Consider the following 24,045-nt stretch of genomic DNA (forward strand, 5'->3'; position numbering starts at 1 on the left):
AATATATCTAAGATGCTGGGAGTTAGAAGACATGTTAGTAATGGGGGAAATCATTATAATTTTCAGAAAGAATGCATTTAACAGCAGCTGCCACAAACCTTGCTCTACTAGATGACCTAGGGACAGTGGTGGGTGACCCCAGACTCCTACCATGGTCATCCAGTAGCATTCCTGTCAAAGGAAGAGGTCTAATCAATATTTCTTCAATTGTATGAGCCAAAATTGCAATGTTTCTGAATTTGTAGAAGTGGCAGTTTTACCAAATCATCAGATGAAAAATCATGGCAGTCTGTTGTTGTCAGACTGAAAAAGAAGCAAGAGAGAAAGGTGTCTGTTCAGAAATACTCTGATAATATAAAGTATAATACAATGTAAGCTACCAAGGTTTTAAATCAACTGCATAACATGCTAAATACTCATGAAATCAATTTTCTATTAGGACCTAAGAAACTTTTATCATAAAGGCATGTTTTACTTCTAATGAGACTTTACTCCTGTATGTTTTTCTTACGACACAATATCATCTTTATTTTATTTATTTATTTTTATGTGGTGCTGAGGATCAAACCCAGGGCCTCGCACATGCTAGGCGAGTGCTCTACCGCTGAGCCACAACCCCAGTCACTCCTGTATGTTTAATATGGAAAAAATAATGTATTATTTGATTTGATGGATACAAAACTAGTAAGTAGAGAGCTAGTAAGAAGGCAGTTATCAGTCATTAAAATTGTATTGTAATAGAATGCATACATAAATACCAAACCATGGACCCATGTTTTTAATGCTAATTTGTAAGAGGAAATGGAAAGTATACAAGCAGGTTTGCTGCTATGCTGGGTAAAAATAACCTGTATCTGAGAGCAAACAATCTTTACAAGTAAGAAGCCATAATACAGCTGAGGAGTGGTGGCACATGCCTGTAATCCCAGATGCTGAAAAGTCTAGGGAAAGGGAAGCAACTTAGAAAGACCCTGTATCAAAATCAAAATTTTTAAAAGGGCTGAGGATGTAGCTCAGTGGCAAAGCACTTTCGTAGCAAGCACAAGGCCCTGGGTTCAATCCCTAGGATCATATTTAGGGGGAAAAAGAAAAGTCCCTATTATAGTAGCCACTCAAATCATTCTCTCTCCTACTCATGTCAAAGACCATGAAAAAACAAAATCATCTCATAAGGAATGCAAATGGAAAAAAGAAATGAGAAGAGAATGAGCAGAAAGATCAATAAGGTGTCACTCTGAAGAAAAGCAAAATGCTGGCAATATAAGCAGCTCTATGGGTGACCCCCAAAAGCAGGCAGCAAGCTTTAAAACAAAATCTTACCAGATGGCCAAGGATGTGACTTAGGCCTCAGAATATTTATATAACAATTTTTTTAAATACATATCTGCTCAAGTCCACTGAAACTGAAAAGACAGAAGATGTAAGAGCAGCTGTTCTATACTTTTGCTTGCTATGACTTACCCACAACAGAGAACACAGCTTTTTTTCTCCTTCAAAAATATTGATATATCTGTTGTAAAAAATGTATTTGTAATTACACACATGACATATATATACATAAATACAGAGGCATGTAGGCTAGACATTCTATAAATTTTATTTGACTAAAACCCTGACTTAAAATGCACAGCAAGTTAAATTATTTCTTGATGACCCTTCAAGTCCTTAGAATCTAAGAATTAAAATGCAAAGAAAATTATTAGTAGCAGGTAAACACAGAATAAATATTACTTAACAATTTGATTAATATGCTGTATTAAGTTGATGACATTTTATTTACTCAAAACTAATCAAAAAAAAAAAAAAGAGAGAGAGAGAGGGAAAGATAAAGAGATATATATCTTTCTAGGGACTGTTTAATATCATTAAAATCAACAAGTATTGGAACCAGAGGACTTTCAACATAGGTGAGGTACCTCTCCACACATGAGCTGTGTGAGCACTCTGGGCTCAGGAGAGGAGACTGAGCTTCAGACATTAACCATATCTAAATGCTCAAAGTTGGCAAAACATTATGGAAACACACCAAAAGAAAAGAGTCTTTTTCTGCCTAAGAGAAATCTGAAATCCATTTTGAAAAACAAACATATCAAAAGTATAGGAATTATTTAAAATAATTTGTGTGCTTACTGGCAAACAAAGTATAAAAGAAATGTGAAGAAAGACCAAAAAGGATAAAAAGAACCAGTTAGAAAAGATTTCACACAAGACACAGTATATGGAAAAGATTCTAGCTATACGTAGAAAGCAGAAAAATAAAGTATAAAGTACAAAGAAGGAAAAGGGTATGGCACATATGGAGAAAGCAGCCCACAATGAGAAGCAATTAAAAAAAAACTCATTAAAAGAGAAAAAGGAAATACAGGGTCTCCTTCATGATATAGTCAGTGGATTAAATAGGAGAGAATGAAATAAGTCAGGGTAACCAGCTCTTGCAATTTAAAAACAGAGTCATGATAATTATGGTATTTACAGTCACTGTACAGTTACCAGGCTTACAGGTGTTATGGCTAAAGCATAAATCTCCAATATTTAGAGCCAACTCCCTCGTGAATAGCCCACAGGGGACTACATAAGCCAAAGAATTGTACAAACTGTGACATCTGCTCTCAAGACATAAATGCTTTAACAAGAAGAATCAGAAACGGCATGTTAAATATGGCATTCTGGCAAAGGTATAACTTTACTCAAGAACTAATTCAAAAAGGGCAGATAGGCAGAGTTATTTGAAACTAACATATTTTATTAAATAAATAACAAGGCAGGATGACCAAGTAGAATATTAAAGGGAGAAAAAACAAGCCAAGGCTTAATTTGATGCTATGCTACACAAGAGTAGGACAATGGGCATTTCTAAGTATTGAAGATTTTCTTATATTTTATACTCTACTAAAATATGTTTTTGCCTGAAAGAGAATATAGTCACACATACACCTCTTCTCGTATCTACCCCCACATACCACCTTGTACACCCCTAAACCCCTTATGCTCTATTTACTCTGACATTCAAGATCCTACATAACTAATGTGGCAATAATTTAGCCTCTCAATCATACCCTCTCAACCTTATCTCCTGTGCCAGTTTTAATTCCTACACTGCAAGTATACCATTCTCGCTGTCCCTATCTTAGTTCAAGCCCCTACCTGCAACCCACCACACACCACCACAACCACATTCCATCAACCTGAATTTTAACTCATCTTTCAAAGTTCACTGAAATCCCATTTTCTTCATTAAATTTCCAGGTTATTTTGCCTCCTGATGTTTTTCATTGTCCTGGATTTCCTACTTACTTGACTAGTATTCAGCTGGTTTATCATGCAACCTAGCATTTATATATAAACTACATTGTAACATTTATTGTTGATTTATTAATAGAATTCTCTCTTCAGCTACAGCAAAGCCACAGCTTTCTGTTTTCTCTACAGAAACACAATAAGAGACCCATCCCTTTTGTATGGCTGCTAACTCTATACACTATTCCCCTCTTTGACATAACTTGTCTATTTCTCAAATATATTCAGTCCCTGGATATACTTCCATGATTTCAAAATATCACATTTAAATATATCGAAATACAACTGGGGATCTTACAACCACAAATTAGATGCTGGCTTAAGGAAATAAGCAAAAGGCAAGGATGAAGAGTTACTTCCTCTCATGAATGATGTAAAATCAATCTTTTAACATTGTTACAAATAACCTGAACAAGCAAGCATATGCACAGCAAAATTTGCAGATTTACAGATTTCCCCAAGCAATTCTGAGCAACAAGTTATCAAACCAAAAGGAAGCAATGTTATAAAGTTCTTTAAGGGGTATAAAAGTAGGTGAATATTAGAGTATTTTCTATATTAAAAGAAAAATAATGTGAAATGCCTTGTTAAACGATTATCTCTGAGTAAAAAAAATCTAGAAGCCATCAAGGTCTGAGGACATGAAAACACAATGACATAAAGTACTTACATATTCAAAAAGGGCAGTACCATTTTAGGAAGGTAATTAAACCTTAATAAAAAACAGAAATTATTAAAATGTGGCACAACAAGACAGAGTTATCCACATCTGATAATTCCAGAAGATACAGAACCTTTCCTCAAAATTCAAGAATTAGTATTATTTCCCAGATTAACAATAAAAAGATTTGCCCATTGTTACGGCGAAAGAAGAAACACCTTAAAGCATGAGATCCCAGACTCATTTCATCTTCACTCAACTTATATTTCTAACCGTATCTCCTGTTATATTTTCTACCTCTTCTCTCCTGTCTAAAAGGAGTATTTAGCATACTGTAAATATTATCACACTTACTGCCTCAATGCTTTGTGATTTGCCAGCTACTGTAAATAGAATGTTTTTCCCAATCAAAGGCCACTTGGTGAAATCCAACCATTCCTCTCAGGCACAGTCACAAGCCACAACATACATGCATTACTCTCTTCAAATCTCAATGAACATGAGTTAAGCATCAACTCCACAATCAGTAAGCCAGGCAACAAGGACAGAAATGAATTAGAAAAATTCCTATTGATCTAATATGAACAGTGAAAACTGAAGAAATGTCAATCACATAGAAAGTGATTATATGATATTATAGAAACACAGAAAGGAGCACCTAACAACTGTGTACAGGAGAGAGGAAACGGGGGAGAGGGTCCACAAGGAAACTGCAAGACATACAAAATGATGGAGTGTGGAGGAAAAAACAAAAACAAGTATGTAGGAAAGGGAGAGAAGAGAAATTATAAAGTCTTATTAGTGTTAAAAGATCAAAGTGGTTGGCAGTATGTGGCAGGAAATGAAGGTGGAAAAAAATCCCTAGGTTACTGCTGTACATCATATTAAAAAGCTTGACCTTCATCATTTGTTGGTGACCAGAAGTCAGTGAGGAGTTTTAAGAAGCTGAGTGTTGGGCTGGGGATGTGGCTCAAGTGGTAGCGCGCTCGCCTGGCATGCATGAGGCCGGGGTTCGATCCTCAGCACCACATACAAAGATGTTGTGTCCGCCGAAAACTAAAAAAATAAATAAATATTTAAAAATTTTTTCTCTCTCTCTCTCTCTCTCTCTCTCTCTCTCTCTCTCTCTCTCTCTCTCTCGATTTAAAAAAAAAAAGCTGAGTGTCAGGGTCAGATTTGTAGATCCCTTAGTTTCTACAATCTCCATGGTTTCTATCAAAGACTGTGAGAGATAGGATTTCTTTTTCCCTGGTGATTTTTTTTTGCTTACTTTGTTTTGTTTATGGAGTAGAAGAGGAAAAGATCAAAAAGGTCTAGTCAAGACTTCAAACAAGGGATGGTAAGGGTGAAACTAACACACTGATGATGGGAATGGAGAAGCAAGTAGTAAACAGAAATAAAAACACAAGGTCAAGTTGACAGGATTTCATAATTATACAGATTTGAAAGAACACTAAAAAGAACACAGTGAAGATGATAGCCAAGTTTCTGACTCCAATTTTGATTTTCCCTTTTCTGTAAGCACTCTCCTGAACCAATACTTCAAGCAAATAAACATTTTTACCCTAACTCTTCTCCAATCTCTTTTTTTTCTGGAATATGAAAATTTCTTACTATGTTTTCATCAGCAAAATTTATGATCTTGGTCTTTCCTTCTTGCCTTTGTATAGGGCCAAAAGGGAGACATTGACTACTTTAACAACCTTCAAGCGGACTCCAGGAATGTCACCAACAGCATGACTTTTTCGACCAAATACAGCAACTAGAACTTCATCATTTTCCTCAATAAAGTTCAGGCAACCATCATTGGGTACAAAAGCCGTGATTTTCTTGCCATTCTTGATCAGCTGGACCCTGACACACTTCCTGATGGCAGAATTTGGCTGTTTGGCTTCAACCCCTACTTTTTCCAGCACAATTCCCTTTGCATGGGAAACACCTCCAAAAGGGTTGGCCTTCAGGGCTATGCCCAAATGGGCCTTCTTGTATTGTTTATCATGCCACTTTTGGTCCTGTCAGTGACTACAGAGCTTCCTGGCAGTACGAAGACCGCGACACTTGCCCATCTTGTCGATGCCACGGGGCAGAGGGAAAGAAAGAATTCCCCCCATCTCTTCACAAACTTTCTCAACCAATATTTCTTTAAAATAATGGATCACACCGGAATCCACTTCCTCATCTACATTTCACTCCTCATTTTACAACATGGCTTTTGTCTCCAGCACTCCACTGAAAATATTTCTTGCTAAAGTTACAAAAAACTAACCTCTAACTGACAAACCAGTGATGAGTATTCAGACTCTATCTTATGACACTGTTTAATAGTCTCTCTACTTAGGAGGGAATGAAACTGCTTGTTTTCTTTCTATATTTCTGGACACATCTTCATCTTCTTTGTCCTCCTCCCCCTCTGCCCTGTTAATGTTCATATTCCCCTGAGTTTGGACTTTGACTCTCTTTTCATTCTTCATTCTGCCTATTTGATTCTATGCCTATACATATACTGGCTGGATATTCAAATGCTTCTCCCCAGCTTAGCTCTATAAGTCTACTCATATGAAATCCCTATCAGGATTAGCCACAAGTACTTAACTTGATAAAAATATAATGTATCTCTTTATTCTAAAGCACTAATCTGATGAAACATTCTACTTCTGAAAATGGCCCCTCCACATCCTCCATCATGAAGTTAACATTCCTTAGCAAATCATCATGCCCTTCATAATCTGTCCCTACTTAACCTCTGCAGACTCATCCTCCAACATGCTTCATGCCCACTTATCCCTTATGATCTAAGCTTCCTGAACTAATTCCAGTCCCTCAAAAATGTAACATTATTCATGTACTCATGTAAGTTGTTTCTTTGGCCTTAGTCTGGACATTCTTGGCTCCTTTAATCTCTTTTTATTCAAAATACAGTCCCTAAACAGACAGTACAGCAACACTGCAAGCTTATTAGAAATGCAGAACCTGGGCCCCACTCCAGACATATCAAATCAAAATCTGCATTTTAGCAATATCTCCAGGTGTCTTGTGTACATATTAAAGCCTGAAAAGCATCACTTTAATCTATCATGACTACTACTGCAATACACAACAGGTATCACAGTAAAAGGCAAATCCAGCACACGCAACTTTGAGAGCTTTGATCTAAATCATTCCCTTACATAGGCTCTTTGAATCAGTAGTAATGAAAATGTTATTAACTCTCTTGTTTTCACAGTCACTCCTCTCTCTCTGGATTTAACTCTTTATACAATTTTGCAAACATGACATTGGCTTACAATTCTCAGTCCCTGCTGAGGTTGTCTTTCATCTGGTATCAAGGAACTTGTCCACACTGAGCTGTCTCACCCCCAGGGAACACAATCACTAGCCTTGTTAGAAACAAAATTATTCTTCTTACTTTATTCATCTGGTGAAATCCTAGTCATCCTTCACGATTTCTCCAAGCATCACTGCAAGAAAACATAACCTGATCCACTCCAAACTGAACTGGGCCATCTTGTTCTGTAATCCCAAAGCATTCTAATCTATGTATGAGGTGCTGTATAATCGCCAGTTTACCAATCATTCTCTTCCAGTGAGGCTGTGAATCCTCTAGAGTAAGACAGTGTCTTATTTATCCTCATAGTTGCAGAAGTCAATATACTTACTAGACGACTAAGAAGTCTGGAGCTCAAGAGGGAAATCAAAGTCAGAGACATAACTCAGGACATCTACATTAAGCTTTAAAAAAATTACAAGAGATGGGATTACTTCAGCAAGGAAGGGTATACAGAGTAAAAATTACATAAGGATTAAACTCTGAACAAACAGCAACACAAAAAGAATGAATATTAAGGTGGTGAGGGCCTAAAGTAAGAAGTTAAGGAACAAAAGAATTTCAAGAAGGAACAGGCAGACAATAACATCAAACTTACAGAACAGTTAAGTCATAACCAGATACACATAACAATTTTTTAACCAATTAGAAAATCAATCTTTGAGGTAATTATTTCACTTATTTCAGGTTAACAGTAAGCTGAAGAGAGAATAAAAGGTACAGATGTGGAGCCAGGTATAGATAAAGGGCCATCTGAAGAAACTGGACCGTGACAGAAAAAAGGAAGACTCTTTCCCATTAATTTATTTGACAAATACATATTGAACACTACAAATGCAATGATACACAGGTGGACCACAATCCTTATATGGTGCTTTTTTTAGCAGCAATAAATTCAGGAAGAAACAATAAAAAGAAGCATCCAAAAAGGCCAGACGAAGGAAAATCTAAAATGCATCTCTCACCTAATCCAAAGGCAACCAAACGAAAGAAAAAAAGGAAAGAAAAAGAAGGACAGTCAGTCAATAATTTGGTGCTAGACAGCATTAATATTAGTAATGAAGGTGTTGAATTTTTTATACTGCATGTTCAGAGTATGTACTGTGTTAGAAGGCAAGGGTGTCATTCCAAAGTGACTAATTTCTTAGACAATCAAAGACTATCCTTCTTTTGTTAAGCTCTGCAGAATCTACCAAACTTGGAAGCCCATAGTAGATATCCTTAATTGTTGGTTGATATCAATTATAACTAAATGGACCATGGATATGACAATATTAGTTTTCCTATAAATTCAGTTGCTTAAGTTCAAATAAAACCCCATGGATTTATTATTGCCTTCACTACTCATTTAATATCTTTTATTCATACTTATCATTCTAAAAACTGGAGAAATAAGGGATTTCCTTTTTTTCCTATTCTCTTCATCACATTTCAATTTCTGTAAGCTAACCTACGTTTTAAAAATTATAGTAACAGAAAATTGAGGTCCTTGGATTTAGAAAAATAAATTAATCTATTTATCAAGCCATCTTAATATAAATGAAGGGAAAGAAACCAGACTATTCATGCTTATCTAACATATTCTTCCTCATGAAACCAGAATTTGTAACAGGAACCAAGTGAGTAACAATAACCACTATCATTAAATTATTTTCCATGTATGAGTCAAAAAGAACATGAATTTGTTTCCTTCTACATGAGCAAATTTCAATTAATTCAACTTTTCTGAATCAAGGTGTATTATTTTAAATAGACACAATTACTTTATACATTTGATTCACTAATTACTCAAGTAGTGATTAGAGCAAATAAATTCTGACCTACTTCTGATTCTGGTTCATTGTATAACCAAAAGAAACAACTTCTTTTTCTCAGTCTTTAAACAGCTGTGCACAAACAATTACTTTTATTTAAGAGGTGGAGAAAGCTCTGCTTTATCAGTCACCGCCAACCATCAACACCTCAACTGGATAACCTACCATTTCTGACATCATAAATCTCAAGGGGTGCAAACAATAGCAGTTTTTATTAGGGTAGGGGGAAGTGGAAGGAACTTTGGTAGAATGGGTTCAAAGAAAATCATACTGCCCAAGAGTTGGTAACTCATCTTTTAATATGTTTTAGAGTATCAGAATATTTGATTCAATATAAAGAATAGAATTAAGTCCTGAAAAATCTAGATTAGATACTCTAACTCTGCTTCTTAATTACACAGCCTTCCACAAGCCATTGACTCTTGGTTTCCTCATTTATAAAATGGGGTAATATTTATCTTGTACTGAAAATCACACATATTATCACTAAAACTTCCAAGCACTTAGCCCAAAGCATGTTATAAAAGATTGATGCTAATAGTGATGGTTTTAACAAATGATAATCTTAGTAATATTATTGATATATACAATGACTGTGACATAACTTGCCCGTTTCAAATTTGACCAAAGAAATATAACAATGAAAAAGTAAAATTATGGCACATGTGTAATGAGATTGACTTGATTATGAACCATTAGGAAAACAATTTAAAACATTCACAATCAAAATACAAAAGAAAGGTAGCAGAATACAACAGTTACTAATAGGGCATTATGTAAAAATGTGGATGTGTAACCGATGTGATTCTGCAATCTGTATTTGGGGTAAAATTGGGAGTTCATAACCAACTTGAATCTAATGTATGAAATATGATATGTCAAGAGCTTTATAATGTTTTGAACAACCAATAAAAAAAATTAAAAAAAAAAAATACAAAAGTGACTGAGAAAAGCACTTCTTCAGCAATCAAGGACAGGATTTACCTACAAATTTCCTTCAAGCAACAATCAACACATGTGGATTCTTAGTCACCATCAAGCTAGCCAAGCAAGAGTATATCTGTCCTAAAATTAAAGCTCACTTTGGTACTTTTTATTGCTGCATTGCTGTTTCCAGCTCTCTGGGCTCTAAACATGGATTTTTTAAAGTCTGGTACAAAAGATTATCTGCAAAGCAACCACTCTAAATTACTGCAAACATTTCCCCGACTAAGGGTGAGAGAGGGCAATGGAGTATTCTCTAAAAGTTGGTAAGCATAAAGAACCCTGAACTTAAAAGTCAGGGTTTTAGTTCTAGCTCCATTTATTAGTGACTTCAGGCAAAATGTATTATCTCAGAGTATGAGTTAAAGCAAAATAACAACATAGAACCTATTTCAAATAGGTTCAAATAGAATCAAACAAGAACAAACATGAAATCACTTACAAAACTATAAAGCATTAATAAATGAAAGCTATTTTTCCAGAAACATTGGTATTTGGATACTGAGAAAATAAAACAAGATATAATTTGGAAATTTCAAGTTATTCCCTAACACAACCATTCTGCTTTATCTGATTTGGGAAAAAAAGGTTTTGAGGTGCTCTCATTTGGGAATATACTACTAAATTACATACTATTTCATTCTATAATATTCTGAAAAGATTCCCTAAAAACTTCAGTATAAACAATACCACTAAATTATGAAACTGAAAATGTCAGTATTCTTCCCTGAAAACCAACTAAACTGATGATGTTCTAGATTTAAATCAAATAAATATTATAAAAATATAATAAATAATATTAATAAGAAATTATTTGCATCCTGAACACAATAGTGTGGCCAACTGCAAAAGTGTAGTTTCTTACTAAATACATTGGAGTGGCTTCAGTTGTCAATTCACTACACTCCAACTTGTCATATTCAATAAATGGTTTAGAGATAGCCAGCCACTGCTTAGAAAAAACAACAAGCAGCATTAACAATTAATTATATTTAATAGGATTCTGTCATATTTCCATTCTCTAACCAGATTAAATATGGTTTTGTTACTTTTCTAGTGAAGAACAATAGTCTTTCCATCTACTTCTTCCAAAACTATGACAAACCAAGGTAGAGATCAGAATTGGCATGAACTAGTTTTCACGACATTTGCACTCAATATTTAACAGAGACAGAAATGTCTTAATGACAAGTATTATGATTTTTAAGTATTTAAAATGGGTAACTGGGTAAATGAGTCTGGACTACCAAGTTACCTGAGAGAGACTTTTCCCTTAATATAACTTTAAAATTTTTTTTCAGTTAGCATATCAAAGCTACCCATCTCCAAAGCCAAGACTTCTACTTATACAATTTAACAGTAAGTCCTGTTTTACCTACACCCACTTGTAAATTGCCACATGGGAACAGCAAACCCATCTTGGTGACCAGGTGTCCCTGCTACTTGGGTTTCCCCTCTCAGTTAACGCCATGATTATATTACTCTTTCTCACTAAACCTCATCCTCAATTCCCTGCTATTTCTAGTATGAGTAAAGAGCCCAACTGCTGATGAAAAATGAAGGAACAAAGAGTATAAGTACAGAGAGAAGAAAAACTAAAAGTAAAATCTCTCCTCTTACACATTCATTTGGACAAAGCATAGAACAATGTGGAACCCAAGGATAAAACTTTTTCTGGTGCCTGTAAGAAGCTTACAAGCAAGGATATTACTTCTGAATTACCAGAGTTTCAGATGTAAACAAAAATGCCTAAAAGTATCATGTGTCATTACTCATATAGATTACTAAACATTTATTCACACCTTTTCAAAAGCTCTATCACTAAAGCCAATGCCTTCAAGAAATCTAGTGAGCTGCCACCAACTTGGATACTTTTTGTCTTGCAAAACATAGTTACGAAAATTATGAAACCCATAGCTCAGAAGCCCAATGGGCAACAAGAGCTCTTAAAGCTGGAGATAAACTTGGACTTCAAAGCCCAGCTGTTCAACAGCACAACAGTCAAGGGAATTGAATTTGGTGGTGGTCAAAAAGCTATCATAATATTTGTTCCAGTTCCTCAACTGAAATCTTCTCATAATATCAAAGTTTGGCTTGTGCATGAATTGGAGAAAAAAGTTCAGTGGGAAGCACATGGTCTCTATTTCTCAGATAATTCTGCCTAAGCCAATTCAAAAAAAAAAAAAGCCATCTGAAAAACAGGCAAAAGCATCCCAAAAGCTGCACTGTGACCAGTTGTGTACAATGCGATCCTTGAGAACTTAGGTCTTCTCAAATCAAACTGTGGGCAAGAGGATCTCATGAAGCTGGATGGCAGCCAGCTCATAAAGGTTCATTTGGACAAAGCACAGAACAATGTGGAACCCAAGGATAAAACTTTTTCTGGTGACTGTAAGAAGCTTACAAGCAAGGATATTAATTCTGAATTCCCAGAGTTTCAGATGTAAACAAAAATGCCTAAAAGTATCATTCACAGTCTAAAAAAAAAAAATCATACATGCCTTCTTTCTTTCATCCAGGATATAAGGAATGAAGCACATACTCTACTCTAAAATGAAATGAGTCTCTGTTTGAATCTCAGTTATAAAGCATATTAGCTATATGACTCTGTTTTCTCTCCTGTAAATTTCTCTCATAAAGTAGCTCAGTACCAGAAATACACTGCAGTAAGCAATCAAGAGGCTTCCTTTATATATTTCATTTGGCTCTCACATACAATTAAAAAAAAAACAAAACTCGAATCTCAAGATCAATATCCCAAACCCTTAGAACATAGGCTTTTTTAAATATTTATTTATTTTAGGTGTAGATTTACACAACACAATGCCTTTTATTTTTATGTGGTGCTGAGGATCGAACCCGGGTCCCACCCGTGCTAAGCGAGCGCTCTACTGCTGAGACACAATCCCAGCCCCAGAACAAAGGCTTTTAATAAAACTTTTCTGACCACAAACTACAGTAAGAAATAAATTTTTCATTGAGATCCATTACATACATACATACATACATATATATATGTGTGTGTGTGTATATATATATAATCACACACAACTGAAGATTCACAAAACAATACTATCACTTACTATGTGTGATACATTTTAATAGTTTCTGTTTTTTCGTCAAATTGACGCTCTACAATGATTTCGTGACCTCTAATGGTTTGTGACTTCTAGTTTGGAAAAAAAAAAAAAAAACTACCTTGCACTCTTCTCTCTCCTTGATTTTCTCCTCCCATCTTTTCTTCTCTAATCAAATGCACAAAGTGTTTTTAGTCTTCCTATGCCACCCTACAGGAGCACCCAGAAGCAGGGTGTTTCCTAAGATGTAAAGCCCAGAAAGCAAAAGAGAGATCATGGAAAGAGAAAGTTTTGAAAATAATGGGGAGAGTCTTTATTAAGGTCCAAGAAGGATTATTAAACCCATTTTCCCTCAGAGATAGCATTATTCCTGATGGTAAAGTCTATAGGATTGCTGGAATACAATACAGAAGGTTAAGTAGGTTTGCATATTAGTCTAGGAACTTAATGTTTTTATAAGAAACGATTTTTAATGATTTTATAAGAAAATGCTAACTACTTTCCAAAGAAAGTTTCTTAAACATATTTCTAAATTGAGGGAGGAATGCCATCCATACAACCAACAAATGCAACCTACAGCCAACAGGTCAAATCTACTCTGTGACCTGTTTTTTACACAGCCCCTGAACAATGGTTTTTATTTTTAAATAATAGAGAAAAATCAAAAGAATATTTGTGACACATTAAAATTACATGAACTTGGGGCGGGGATTGTGGCTCAGTGGTAGAGCGCTCACCTAGCACATGCAAGGCCCTGGGCTTGATCCTCAGTGCCACATAAAAATGAATAAATTAAAAAAATAAAGGTATTGTGTCCATCTACAACTAAAAATAAGTAAATATTTTAAAAATTACATGAACTCCAATTCCTCTATGCACAAATAAAGTTTTAATGAAAATCAGTCACACTGATTAATTTACATATTGCATATGACTGATTCTGTGTTAAAAATGGCAGAGTTAAATAACTACAAAAGAGACTGCCTAAAACATTTACTATCTGGTCCTTTACAAAAAAGTTTGCATACTCCTGTCCTAAGCACTTGAAAGCATTCGACATTCATTCACAAATATTTGTTAAGCATCTACTATTTGCCAGATACTGGGCACACTACAATAAATAAGTCAGCTATGGTCTCTCTTATGAATAGCAATGAAAGGCAAGTGGAAAAAAGCTCATAGAGATAAAAAGCAGTTGATTTCTTGTAGGAACTACCAGACAACAGATATGGCAAATGGGGTTGGACCTGGGCCATAGTATGCAGTGTCTTTAAGGTCACTGTAAGGAGTAAATACTCTTCTAATGTTTTATATTCAATTGCCTATGGAATTATTACCTATATTCACTGACAGCTTAAAGATGAATTTCTACTCATTAATAATCACAAATTCTGAATTAGAAGTATTATCATAGTTCCCCTGAACTCTCCCTATTGTTCTCTACTCCTTGAAAACATTGTTGTATTCCTTAAAAATATTTGGTGTAACATTTCAAAGTTTTAAAGGTTTCATGTATATATGTATATGAGTGTGCTTGGGCTTTTGTGTGTAACCTTGAATCCTCATTGTAATCTTATGAGGTGAGCAACATAAATTCCACTGAAATGTAAAAAGTCCACAGAGTTATGGAATTTCCCCAAGTTCACACAGAATCACACCATGGTAGAGAAAGGTCCAACACCCAAGGTTTCTTCCCGAGAAATGTCTGCTCTTTCTAATATATGATTCCAAGAATGCAAAATAGATGACTTACACTGAATTTGAAGACAAAGGAAATTCTTATGGCTGTTTGTTTTAGACAGCCATTTTTGCCAACAAACGACTACTTGTACCAATATGTTTTTGTTTCTATTAACTAGCCCTTATTGGTAAATCACATGCTCCAACAGCAGAAAATTCTATAATCTATAATATATTGGGTCAGCTATTCTTCTATTCTCTGGCTTAGTGAGATCATGGAAATAAAGGTAGTTATTAACTATGAAAATACTTAAATTAGGGCTGCTAAATACATGCTGTTAGAGTAGTTAGAAATTATAATTCTTGGTATAGTAATATTCTTGGGATACAATACTAAAAGATAAGACCTGAAGATAAAAGATCCCAACTATGCTTCACTGACTCCAAAGAGAAAAAAATAGTCCAACTAATTCACTTCTGACAATAACCTATTACTTTTATTCCATACTTCAGAAGTAAGGATCAGCTTGAGTAGTTTATTCTTCTTAAAAATCATCAGAGGTAGTTACTGGAGAAAATGGTACTTGACAGGCTGTTAGGCCCTCTCAGTAGTCAGAGTCTCCTAATTTCCTAATTAACACCCAAACCAAGTTATATATCTAGAAAGAACAAAAGAAGAAAATAGGAAAAGGTTACCAAATAAAATTTGTCATATATTTATATAGAATAGAAGTATTGTTAGTTTCTATTCAACTTCTTTTTATTTCTTGGTCTTTTAGAAAGGTATTTTATTCTGTTTCTGAATACCTGCTAAACAAATTGTTTTTCTAATACTATGCCCATCTTGCATAAAACTACCATCTGGGAACTGTCTGTCCTCATTGGTTATTTATCAACATTCTCTTATACTTTTCAACTTTTCAGTTCTCCCCATATCATTTTAAAGTACACTTGTGCAAGTTCAAGTTCATTATAAAAATAATTAGTAAATTCTACTAACTAGGGCTTGGTTTAATAGCTTATAGAGTGCTTGCCTAGCATGTGTGAAGCACTGGGTTTGATTCCCAGCACCACATATAAATAAATAAAATAAAGTTCATCAACAAAAATAATTTTTTTAAAATTTTCCACTAATCCTATAGTATCAAACTCCACTATAGGGTAACACAAAGCCTAACCACCGGTTTTTTGTTTTGTTTTGTTTTCCTAGAACTACTTTACTGAAGGTAATAAGAAACAGAATGTCCTATAGTATTTACAGGGTGTGAAACTATACTTCTTTACACAAAGTGACTCAAATATAGTTAGTTTTTCCTACTTCAAATGTTAGACATCAAATGAAAAGGTAGCCACCATTATATTTTTTAAATTCAGTAAAATTTTATGTCTCTTCTGCTTTCACCTTTATGTAATAATGCAATTATTTCCTAGTCAAAGATGCTGTTCAACTTGGTGCCATAATAAAAGCCAATATCCCTGCCCAAAGCATTACTTCCCTAAACAAGAGTAGAAGCTTGATATCCTTCCAGATAAGAATACTGAAACTGACTACCTACAATTAGAGGCAATAGCACTAAGTAAAACTAACAGCCCAAAGTATTAACTATTTACGTTTCAGAATTTATTGTAAGAGCTTAATTACCTGAAAAAGATCTATTCATAATAATTAAGGTACAAAATACAGTATATTACATATTTCAAACAATAAAGAGGTAGTGATCTTATGAAAAAAATAGTACAAAGGATTTAAGTGGAGCAAATTATGTTATATGCATTTATGAATGTCAAACTGAACCCTACTATTGTGTATAACTATAATACACAAATAAAAACATTTAAAAATAAGTATTTGAAGAAGAGGAAAGCCAAAGTTTTAGAAGTGGGAATGCTTAAATAAGAATATAAATTAGCAGATGCACAAAATATAAATATAGAAATTTATTACAAAAATTCGATAAAAGTCCGAGTTTTATTATCTTTTTTTTTTACTTTTTTTGAGACACTATATTCAAAGTTCTTATGTCATAAAAAAAAACTTTTTTCTAGTAGAAAACATCGGATAACTAAATAATACTAGAGGAAGACTGATAAGTGTAAGCAAGTTGTACAATACAATCAGAGAACGTTCAATGCTAGGAGAGATCTTGGAGAGTCTAGCTCACACTGATGCAACAGACTGCTAACTAGTCTTCACCTCTTTACTCCTATACCCTCCCAATATATTTTTCAGATAGCTGCAAAAGAGATCTAGTTCCTCCTTAAAATTCTTTGCTTACCACTGTTCTTTGCATTTTTATTCTAATCCCCTCCCCTATTAGATCAAAGTCCTGTATGATCTTGTTCCTCTCTCTCCAGATCTCCGCATTTACTTCTTTGGGCAGCCAGTTAAATATTTCTTGAGTTTCTATTTTGTGCCAGAAACTGTGCTATGTCCTGGGGATATTGCGATGAACACATATCCTGCTTCACTGTTGGAGCTACTATTAGAACCTAAACTCTAGCCGTGAAAAGGATAAATAATAAATAGGAAGGTAAACAATTAGTGATTGTGATGTGTGATGTGAGGTGAATAAAAAGCAATCCTCTCAGCACCCTGCTAGTTTCAACAGTAGTAAATATGACCTCTATATTTAGTTGTTCACTTGACTGCTTCTTGACTGCTTACTTCATGACTATAAGCTCCATAAGGGCATAATATGTCTGTCTTGTTCACTACCAAATCCCAAACACTTAGCAAACCATCCAGAATTTATTTATTAAATGAATGAGCACCTATTTTATCATCTTTAATTTGGGGATAAGTGAGGTCTTAATGGTTGTCAAAGGTCAAAGCAGAGTCACTAGGAAAGTAGGAATTTGAGTGAAAGATTCCTATTAAATTTTACTCCAAAATATTATACCACACTCAAAATACTGATTTTAAAATTCAACTAATTGTGTTTTCAAAGCTTAAGTTATTGGTACCTTAAAAAGACCTGAGAATCTTTCAAACACAAAAAATTCTATATCAAAAAAGAAGTTTTAAAATACCTAAAATTGAAATGAAATAATCATTTTTTTTTAATTCTGACAAATACAGATGCAGATTTATGCCAATGTTTCTTTTTAATGAGTGAGAACAATGAGACCTTAAAGAACTCTTTGTAAAGAACCATGATATCTGAATGTTTATTTCCTGGCATCTATCTAGCACTCTATACTGATATTTTGTCTGTATCATTTTTAGTTAGAATATGATTTCACATTAGTTTATAAGTAATATACCTGCAAATTTAAAAATATCTCCCAAGAAAGCCAAACATAGTGACACATTCTTGTAATCCCAGCAATCTGGGAGGCTGAGACAGTAAGATCATAAGTTTTGAAGTGAGCCTGGACAATTTAGAGAAATCCTGTTTCAACATAAAATAAAATAAAAGACTTGGGGATGTTACTCAGTGGTAGAACATCCCTGGATTCAATTCCAGTACCACAATAAAAAAAAAAAAAATCTCCCAAAAACTGAATTTATACTTTTAAATGTCTTACACACTATATCCTTCTCAATTAGACTCAAAGACAGATTAATGATTAACATATGTGTGTGAGAGCTACTCTAGATTTGCCACTGTGTTATGTGGTATAGTGTTCTATTTAATACAACTTGGTTTACACATCTAAAAAATTAATCTCAGAGTTTTAGAAACCTGCTAAGATCTCATAATTTACCCATGCCCTTTCCTCTTGAAATAATGCCTTGGAACAAGCTTGGTTTTTAATATATAGTCATAAAGATATGAACAACAGATTTTTCCTAATAATGGCCTTTCTATAAAATATAAATTTTAAAGTCAATAATAACAACTAGGAAAAATCTTCCCTTCAAGCTTTATAACTAGATGTAAAGACAATATGTAAAGACTTAATTTAAAAATCTTTCATAAGGCAGCCCCTCCCCCAAATGTGTAGCTAGTCCAATTTAGTATCTCCTTGCTTAACATTTAGTAAGTATCTCCTTGCTTAACATTGTTACTTCAGCAACATCAGGGGATAAATTGATTCCCAGTGTGATAACAGACCCCCCCCCCCAAAAATGAAAAACTGTCTGTATTAAGTACAAAACAATGATCAATGAAAGGTTTAGGTTTCAGGTATGAATAGCATATACCAAGATCAGAAAAATATCTAAATCTATTTCTATAGCACAGTATAATTTATTGTAAGGAAAATGCCTCACATAGATTTAGAAAAATATATAAAATATAAAAATATAAAAATCTAGATAACGAGTCATTATTGTAATTACTTGAATTTGACCATTATTTAAACATAATCTAGATGACCAGTTAAGACTCATTACTGTAATTACTAGAATCTGATCATTATTTAAGCACAAACAACATATTGAGCCATTAAAACTCAGAATTCTTTAAGTAGGTATCACAATAAAGACATATTCATCAAACAGTGTTCACCACATAAGAGAATATCACAGGCTCTCCAGTTTTTTATGTGCGCTTTCATTTTTCCAAATCTGTGTGCATATTTTCATTCATAGTTATCACTAAATCCATGTCTATCTGTGTATTTACTCAGTTATGAAAGCTCTTTCTATTTTTTTCTGGCTTATAACTTCTTTACCAATTTTATTTAGTACTACCTCCATCTACATTAATATTCAAGTTGCTCTTCTGTCCTATATCCCAGATCATATATTTGAACATCCATCAGGATCTATATCACTTCTACCTTTTCTAAGTTTTAATTACTTTCATCTGCTTTTACCCCTTTGACCAAGAATATCCCACCTCTTTAAGCAATTATGAATATCTCTTTATTACATAAATCTTTTCTTCAGATTAGGTCAAAACTCCTCTATCCCAACTTGCCTTCCAACCATGGTCAAGTCTACTCTCAACTGTTCTTGTGCTCCTGATGATATTTTGTATTTTTTGCTTCATATAAGATGAATATTCTTCTAAACTCCTGGAAAGATACTATTTTTCTCTAGTATTGGGCTATATAATTCCTCTAATTTTCTTAAATGAAAAAAAAAGTCTGAATTCCCCAAAATTATCTACAACACCTTCCTATGTACTTTAATTTATGCAACTAGTCCAGAACAGAAATAAAATGTCCCTTGAGACCAGTTTTCCCTATATTCCAACACCTAGACACACATTCTCCATTACAGATTAAATAATGACCATATTTTTCAGTGCACAGTTTTGTTCAGTGTATATATTTTTGACTGAACATATTTCCTTCTCTGAAGTACTGGTTAGAATAAGAAGTTGATGAGCTAGGTCAGTGTGTTTTAGAAGTTTACAATCCATTGGCTGGTCACTGATTGATGGGTCAAATTCAACATTTTAAAAATGAAATCAAATTATTTTTTAAAAGTATCCTACTCACATTAAGATTATATAGTTCATGAAACTTTGTTCTGCTACATACACACACACACACACACACACACCACATACACAATTACATGAGAACTAAGTCATGACACAATGTATAATTCTTATTGTGGATTATGGCCAAAAAAGCATGAAAGCTACTGAAACTTGAAGATATCTAAGATATCTTCTAAGTATAAAATTTCAAATTATATTAAAAGATTTAGTCTAAGGATAAAAAATAAAGCATCTTTAAAAATGATCAGAACTTAAGGATATCAAAACAACTACCAGCAAAATAATTTTTCTTAACAAAATGTCGTTACTGAACACTAATCCTAAAATTATAGAATCTTATATCTTTTAAAGTAGGAAAAAAATCAGAGATCATCTAATTCAAGTCATCTAATCCAAGTTCATCTCTTAACATAAGAGGAAATCTCTGGCCCAGAAAAGTGAAATAATTTCATTTCATTCATTCTATAAACATTTGCTGAGTGCCTACTGTGTACCAGGTTATAGGAATGAGTCTGTAGAGTAAGAGAAGATGTTTTCAAGAGTGCAAACAGGAAAGCAAACATCTGCACTAGTGTAAAGTAAAAGCAGGCAAGCAAACATTTGCAATAATTATTGAAATCAAGGTGACTTACAAGATGTTAGATGAACACAAAACAACTAACTGAATCTAGGTTGGGTGATAGAGAGTAATTCTAAAGAGGTGATACTTAGTCTTTTAAAACAACAGGAGTTAGCTAGGTAAAGGAGGAAGAAACAACATGTACAAAGATACCCTACTGATACACAAGATGACATCCAGAAAACTGTAATTCAAATTTGTATGAATGAAGTATTGATTGAATCCACACTAAAGAGAAGCAATAGCAAAATATTTAGCATTTATGTGCCATTTAATCTCAAACCAATCTCTTAGGCAGGCACTGTTAATATTCCCATTTTGTAGATGAGGAAACTGAGGCACGTGAATTTAAAGTGAGTTTGGCCAAGGTTAAGCTGTGAAGTAAAAATTTAAACCAAGGAAATCTAATGTCAGTGCCTATACCCTTAACTACTATACAAAGAGATTCGAGAAAATAGGCAAGAACCAAAAATCAAAGGACCCTGTGTACCATGCTAATACTTTAGATTCTATAAAGGTGACTCAACGTGAAAGGTTTTAAGCAAAAGTGATGTCAGATTTATTTTTTAATGAGGCCACTCTGGCAGCTATCTGGATGAACTGAAAAGAAAAGTAGTGACAGGGAACTAACTGGACTTAGCTAAAAGACCAACAATGATTCAGGTAAGAGAAAATGACAGATGAGCTAGATAGTGGTAGTACTGGCACAAGAACCCAAGTCAACCAACACTACAACCAACAATGTTGTGTACTATCCATAAGAAACTCCAAATTTCCCCCCTTAGGTCTACCATTCTAAAAGTTCTAAAAATTCAACCTCAGGATCAACATATTTCCTTTAAATACTTTTATTTTAAAAAACCTGACCACCAAATGTATTGGGTATATGAAAATGACTAACTGAAATCTAGCTGGAGAATGATGGAAAATCAACTGCTATCTAAAACAGTTTTCCTGCCTTCTTCCTCTATACACTATTCCTGGAACTTTCATGTTCAATAGTTAATTTAAAATCAATGTTCTGTCTAGACATGGCTGTCATAACTTAACAGAATTAAATGTACCACAAAGAAAAGCTAATGTGGGCCCATCAGTGGCAAGAAATACACTTTCAGGTATGGTCAAATTTTGGCATGAACAGAGATGATGAATTAGTAAGAGACTATATGACAGCAGCAAAAAGTTAAGAAAAACCTGAATATGAAAAGGAAAATAAGAGCAATCTAAAGTTCAAGCTATTTGATTACAAGAGATAACACTACTCCCAAATGTGTGTACAGTAGTTCAGAAACCAGAGGAAAAAAACTATCTGGTCAATCTCAAACATTCTAAATTCAATCTGCTTTCACTGAAAATAATGAGTGAGCCTTATTAAGGCATGGTGAATACTTAGCATAGGTTCCACAAGTAAACAGCCTACAGTATAGGAAAGTATAGAAGGAAAAGGAGGCAGGGGAGTAGACAAAGGGAAGAATATGAAAAAGGAACTATAACAGAAGGAAATGATGAGTTTTATAACAAAAATAGTGAAGGTATACCAGTAACCCCAGTGTTAAAGGTTGCCAACTTCCTCTATGATCTGAGGAACACTGTGACAAGTGGCAACATAAGAAAGCATGAAAAGACAAATCTGATATCAAAGATGAGAAGTAATAGTACTTATAAAAGAAAAATGCAAAAAAAAATAAGTCTTAGACTCTGAAAGAACAAATTAGTGAGTATTAAAATCTCATTTGGTTTAATTAGTCTTCATTTCTTTGGAACAGACTCTGGTGGATCCAAAGGTGAAAATATCAGTAGTACCATACCAGAGGGCCATGAAGAGATGTTAAAGAGACAATATGAGGCTGATCTGCATACTTTTTGTGGAAGTGACTTCAGACTTCTCCTCTGAATGGTATAGCACTACTAAAAGAGTTTCACTATAAATTCAGGCATGGTAGCACATGCCTATAATTCCAAACACTTGAGAGGCTAAAGCAGAAAGATGGTTAAGTTCAAGGCCAACCTGTGCAACATAGGCAGACCCCGTCACTAAAATAAACAAACATATAATCAAATCTAATCAATCTATCTATCTCAAATTTCACTATAATTCTCATCCTGGCTGGCTGAGTTAACTTTAATAAATCCAGAGTTCAAAATAAGGTATGCATTTATTAATTATGATCAACATTTAATCTTAAAAAGGGCAAGGGTCGGCAAGAGATCATAGAATAGCATTTAGTGTATCCTAAATAAGTCTAATGGTAACCAAAACCCAACTAATGATTTTCAAGAAAATTATATAATTAAGAATTCACTTGAAAGTTTCTTGAAATTATAGTTAGACAAAAGAAATCCTTTTTAAAGGGTGAATTTATACCTTGAAACTATTCAAGGCACATGTGATGGTGAACATATTTCTTCCATTCATACAAAACTTTTAGGCACCATGTTAAATACGTACAGACACATGTACACACATACCCCCATAGCCATGCAGCCCAGTGATCTCAAAAAGATAAAAGGCAATATCCTTAAAGATGATTGGTATAGCAGAGAGAATCCCAGATCCAAAGCAATATAATTAGGATTGATACCTTGACTAATTGTTCATCATATCCATGAATATGCAGTTTTCATGAACACTATCAAAATAGACCATTGTAAGTTTACTGATAAAAGTCAGCAAAATATTTTTATTAAAATTTAGTGGGATGCAATAATATATACAACCTATACATATAGCCTATTTCCATAATTTAATCATATTTTAATTTTAAAAGATAATGAAAAGATAAAAACTTTAAATACAAGGTCAACTGGAGATCACCAATTCCAAATACTGATAAAATTTAGATAACTGACTTTGTGCGGAGTAAGAAGCACAGCACTTTTACTTCTATACTAAGCTTTTAAAAATTAAGTGTTTAAACTGAGCACAGTGCACACCTGTAATTCCAGAATGATGTAGCAGCACTGCAAATCTGAGACCAGCCTGAGCAACTTAGCAAGATCCTTCTCAAAATAAAAAAGACAGGGGATGTAACTCAGTAGTAAAACGCCCCTGTGTTCAATCCCCAGTACTGCAAAGAGAAGAAAAAAAATTAAGAGTTTAGAACAGGTCTTCAATCTCAACACTGAGTCAGATAATTCTTTGTTATGGAAGACAGTCCTATAGGATGGTTAGCAGCATCACTGCCCTCC

The 24,045-nt window shown here is 34.0% G+C and overlaps 1 protein-coding gene and 2 pseudogenes across 5 annotated transcripts in view; 1 reads left to right on the forward strand and 2 right to left on the reverse strand.

Moving 5' to 3' along the window:
- Positions 1-24,045, reverse strand: part of Acvr2a (activin A receptor type 2A) — an 84,196-nt gene that overhangs the window by 56,254 nt on the left and 3,897 nt on the right. Inside the window, exon 1 of one of the 5 annotated variants that reach the window (XM_058573483.1) lies at positions 151-2,104. The exons of 2 other annotated variants lie outside the window; for them this stretch is intronic. In XM_058573483.1, coding sequence (XP_058429466.1) covers positions 151-169 — 19 coding nt within the window. In that variant the 5' untranslated portion in view covers positions 170-2,104. Of the gene's footprint in view, positions 1-98; positions 2,105-24,045 lie in introns of those variants that run through there. 2 more of the 5 variants (XM_058573480.1, XM_046426912.2) reach the window with 2 other exon arrangements.
- LOC131423501 (small ribosomal subunit protein uS12-like) lies at positions 5,114-8,010 on the reverse strand (annotated as a pseudogene).
- On the forward strand, positions 11,842-12,528 carry LOC124080852 (small ribosomal subunit protein eS7-like; annotated as a pseudogene).

This window comes from Marmota monax, unplaced genomic scaffold (genome assembly GCF_021218885.2).
Source record: "Marmota monax isolate L192 unplaced genomic scaffold, Marmota_monax_Labrador192_F-V1.1 WCK01_AAM20220418_F8-fsc00048, whole genome shotgun sequence".
NCBI lineage: Eukaryota > Metazoa > Chordata > Mammalia > Rodentia > Sciuridae > Marmota > Marmota monax.